The 4,583-nt window shown below is 42.2% G+C and overlaps 1 protein-coding gene across 3 annotated transcripts; it reads right to left on the bottom strand.

The window, feature by feature from the left end:
* Positions 1-2,201: 2,201 nt before the first annotated feature.
* Positions 2,202-4,084, bottom strand: LOC115686153 (protein yippee-like At4g27745). Of its 3 annotated transcripts, none has more exons than XM_030611357.2 (3): positions 4,007-4,084; positions 3,133-3,255; positions 2,202-2,626 (listed from the first exon to the last, which is right to left on the bottom strand). In XM_030611357.2, exons 2-3 carry the CDS (start codon positions 3,223-3,225, stop codon positions 2,399-2,401), a joined length of 321 nt encoding a protein of 106 aa, XP_030467217.2. In that variant the 5' UTR covers positions 3,226-3,255; positions 4,007-4,084; the 3' UTR covers positions 2,202-2,398. The 3 variants fall into 3 exon arrangements, with proteins under 3 accessions (XP_030467217.2, XP_056160136.1, XP_030467218.2); XM_056304161.1 differs by lacking the exon at positions 4,007-4,084 and adding an exon at positions 3,690-3,980; XM_030611358.2 differs by lacking the exon at positions 4,007-4,084 and adding an exon at positions 3,425-3,577.
* Positions 4,085-4,583: the final 499 nt, after the last annotated feature.

The following is a 4,583-nucleotide window of genomic DNA, read 5'->3' as shown; positions in this document are numbered from 1 at the left end:
ATGGAAAATGACACAAACAGTCTTTGAATTTTGATTCGATGTGTAATTTCATCCATGAGCTTTTAATTTATTCAATATAATCCCTGAACTTTAGCCTAATATTTAATATAGTCCTTAAACTTTTAATTTATTCAACGTGCTCTATGGACTTTTGATCCATGTTCAATATAATCCCTTAACTATTGTATATAGTTCAGGGATTATATTGAACATGTATCAAAAATTCAGGGATCACATTAAACAAATTAAAAGGTCAAGGGCAATATTAAACATTAGGCTAAAGTTCAGGGACTGCATTAAATAAATTAAAAATTCATGTACCAAATTATACATTGAGCCAAAGTTCATAGATTATTTGTGTCATTATCCCTTCCGGAAATGATGAAAATCGTTAGGGAGGACAATGACTTGGCAAAAGTAAAAAAAAGAAAAGAAAATTGGAAATTTTCAATTATAAATGCAATTTCATATTGGTCTCGATTTCCTGTAATTTTCTGTTTAAAGTTCATAACCATATTACACATTGAGTCAAAATTCATGGATCATATGACATTTTACATAATGAGTTGAAGTATTTTATCTTTTTGCAAAGGTTGGTTGATACACAAAAAACCCTTCAAACTGGTACATTCGTGACAAATTTACCCAAAATTGGTACGCTTGTGACAATTTTACTATCCATTAGTTTTCGTTAAGTTTTACCATTAAATTGACGGGTGTACCAATTTAGGGTTTTACCTCTCTGTTTGTTACAGATTTATCAGTTTGTGATTTTTCGCGATATTAATCCAATTTAATGGAAGATAAATTTGTCACAAGTGTACCGGTTTAGGGTTTTTTGTGGTCAAAAAATTAGCTTGGGTGAATTTGTCACATGCATACCAATTTAAGGTTTTTTGTGATAAAAAAATCAATCTAAGATAAATTTGTTACAAATATATCAGTTTGGAATTTTTCGTGATATTAACCATTTTGTAAAATTGCACCAATGATCCTCTATCGTTCCTCGATATTCAAAACTATCCCTCTACCTTGTTTCTTTTGTTACTCAAGAACGACTCTCTATTCTTTAAAAATGTTCTATTACTAAATCCTTTTGTTATATTCTTTCTATTGTCAATCGAATTTTGCTGATGCGAACCTTTTGATTGATAACATGTACCGTTTAGCTACACCGGCCTTCGTCCTTCCCTACCACGGCCGTCACCCCAAAACCTTGACCACCTCGCCGATGCTGATAGCACCGCTCACTACTGTCCAACTTGGATCTGATGGTCATGTTCGCGAGCTCACACTTGAGCAACCATGGCGTTGCAAGCTCAAGCGACGAGCGACAATGTAGCCTGCAAGCTCAGGCTCAAGAGGCCATGGGTGCCACAAGTTCGAGTTGAAACAGATCGCAAGCATGGACACCGTGATCCAACCAGTGGCCATGGGTATCACAAGCTCATGGCTTCAGTAGCCATGATGCACGCCGCGAGCTTGAGTGAATGCGGCCATAAATGTTGCGAGCTAGAGTAGGAGCAAATCATGACTGTGGACGCATTGAACTTGAGCAACCAGCAGCCATGGTACCGTGAGCTCAAGCGGATCATGGCCGGCCATAGACGCCGCAACCTTAAGCTCGAGCGACCGTGGATAATTTTGCCAAACATGCAAATATTTCAGTGTAATTTTGCACATAATCTTTTTATGTACAGTTCCATCTTTTGCTTATAAAAAGTACCAGACGATTACTTGGGATAAACATTAACGAGGAAGAGCGGGAGCATTGTTTCCTGTGAAAGGCTTCTAGCCAAACCATTCTCTTTCGGCCCCTAAAAGCCAGAATGAAATGCAGTCTTCAAGAACTACAGAGGCAGTTGCAGCGAGCGGGAGAAATGCACAAACAGAAGTGCTCAATTGAGTTTAAAGCAGCAAGCAGTCCATCTATGGCATCCCAACCCGAACCGTATTAGCCGTGTCTCGACTGAGAGCATTCGAGGAGTGATTACCAGTATTCGTATCTTGACCGATATACGGCACGTTCCACATTCCATGTCCAATCATAATTCATCGTCAGACTCTGAAATTTTGCTGGACAACTTACTTAAACCTCCCTTCAAGACAGAGACCACACAGTATATATATATATATAGATAGCAATCACTAGCCTTTGATGCCATAGAAATTCCCAGAAATACAAGAGAAAGTCGACGAGATTCACCAAAAAACAGAGTGACGATCATTTTGAGAGGCATCCACATTTACACAGCATATGGAAAGAATCGACAGTGAGAAACAATGACATTTCCAATTGGGAGAACATCTATGCACAGGACAAACATTAGCAACATTCAACGGATCAAATTAGGATGGAAATAGTCGAAAGCAGGCGGCTCATAAGCGTCGTGGAGTGCTACCAGTTTTCCTTGGCAATCTTTGCTTTCTCGAGTATGAATTTACCTTCTTTGTACTTCTGCGAAGCTTCGTAAGCTCTCTCGTATTTCCATCCCAACACCTCATGGCAGTCGGCACAAAAGATATCAGCAACAGTGTGAAGACCAGTTAGGAGATGCCTATCCTCTTTGCGCCCAACAACAATATTCATTGCATGAGAAAACAGAAAAGCTCGGCCATTTCTTCCCTAGGGACATGATTACGGAAACAAAATCATCCTGAAAGCTTTCATCTCAGTCAAACCAATCAAGGCCACAGAAATTCAACAAATACATAGTTGATCATGATTCTGCCAGAACTACCCGAGTACAATCTATTTATAATTCTTAAGAAGGAAAAAAAAGAGTCGTCAAAGGATCTATCGATGAATTTGAAACTCATCGTTCATATGCACAACCGATTATGATATATTAGCACACAATGATTGTCTCAATGCTTTAAAGATTTTGATTTTATCACGAAGAACTAAAGCAGAAATCTTACAACCGGATAGCCATCCTCCCTACTGAATCAAAATTGCCATCCAGTGAGAAAGGACTGACTCTATGGCCTACATCTTTCCAAACTCTCATTTAATAATTCGAAAGCCACATAAACATACAGATTGCAGAACCTACTGCAACCTCCATTGACATAACACAATCCAAACAATCGGCACTTCCTTTTCTTGAAAAAAATTTACGGACGCCTCACCTGGAAAGTCTTAGATATGATATCGTCATGCATCGAAACATCATTACGGCACTTGTAGCAGCTATATATCCGAGGCCCCACGATTTCCGCCATCAATCCGCTACCGAAGCTCTAGCAATCCAACTGCTTCAGCAAAACAAGAAGAACCGAGCTTAGGAACGGAAACGTGAAACGAAGCAAATCACGGCGGACAGAGAGCAAACATAAGCAATGCGATCCAAGAACTCAATTCGGAAAACAACCCAACATCAATCCCCCCAAAAGGAACAAAACCCAGAAATGAGTCGACAACCTGAGCAGCAAAACGACGAGCACGAGGAGGATTTTGGCTTTAGCGTGCAAGTGTGGTGCTGAAGTGGACATATGGTCGAGTGAAGATTTCCAAGAACGATACCACGACGGAGACGGAATTTATATTAAAATAAAAAAAAGCAAACACCCATCAAACGCGCCGTGTACGCGATCATTATCATCATCATCATCATCATCACCATCATCATCATCATTCAACCCATCCGAAAGCACAGACTAAAAAAAAAAGAAACACAGGAACACACCGCCGAAAGCCAAGAGCCCGCTATGAGAAAGCAAAGCATCGTCGGTCTAAATTTCGAACTCCCGACCCCGATCGCCCGACACCCATTTGGGGGGGGCGGATCCGGACGAAATCGTTCGTTGCTTGGGCTTCACAACTGACCCCCGATTGCTTCGCGAGACGGCACGAATCGAGGGATTTTTCTTTTGGGAAAAAGAGGCGAGAGGGAGATCAGAATCGCGCGAATAAAGCATTCAGAACAAGTTGATGATGAATATCCTTAAAGCAGCGAAAGATACGCGCTACAGAGATAGAGAGAGAGAGAGAGAATGGACTGACCCGAGAAGAACGACGAAGGAATGAAGTTCATGGCTTGCTCCTCCCACAGGGAGAGAGAGAGAGAGAGAGAGAGAGATGTCAGTGGAGGAATTTCTGCAAATATTTTAAGTTGACGCAAAGCCGGGAAGTGGAGTGGCTGGGAGACCCACGCGCGGCGCCGGCGAGAGGGAGCACGACGCGCGGGGATTGGGCTCGTGGGCCTGGGCCGGAGGAGATGGGGTCCGGTTCTCCTCGGGCCATGAGCCCGGCCCGGCCCAATTGATTGGGCCCGAGAGGGGTATGAGTGAGTGCGACGTGTGAGAGCCCCCCTTCCCGTTTCCGCCCTCCGAATTTGGAAGGACGCTATCGTGTTGGATAATTTGCAAGATAGGTTAAAGAATGATTTCCACTTTACTCGTAATTTAAAACGACCGCCGGATTCCGGTTGGCCGTTGAATCCGATCCACTTTCGGTCCAGGGCGGTACCTAAAATAGTATACGCGTCACCTAAAAATTGCCCAGGTGGCATCCCTGACTCGAACTTTTCGACGTGAATTTTAATACTAAATTGCAATTTCGCTGGAGGCTAGGGCTTGAT

The sequence above is a fragment of the Syzygium oleosum genome, unplaced genomic scaffold (genome assembly GCF_021117445.2).
Source record: "Syzygium oleosum isolate NSW1041296 unplaced genomic scaffold, Sole_v2.1 Sole_v2.31, whole genome shotgun sequence".
NCBI lineage: Eukaryota > Viridiplantae > Streptophyta > Magnoliopsida > Myrtales > Myrtaceae > Syzygium > Syzygium oleosum.
The sequence above is the reverse complement of the archived record's forward strand: the minus strand, read 5'-3'. Positions and strand labels throughout refer to the sequence as shown.

What these genes read in the sequence shown, in the direction of transcription:
- LOC115686153 (XM_030611357.2), bottom strand. Translation starts at nt 3,225, where the DNA reads ATGGCGGAAATCGTGGGGCCTCGGATATATAGCTGCTACAAGTGCCGT. An exon ending in TCATATCTAAGACTTTCCAG is followed by an intron (nt 2,627 to 3,132) that starts GTGAGGCGTCCG and finishes TCATGTCCCTAG; the next exon opens with GGAAGAAATGGCCGAGCTTT.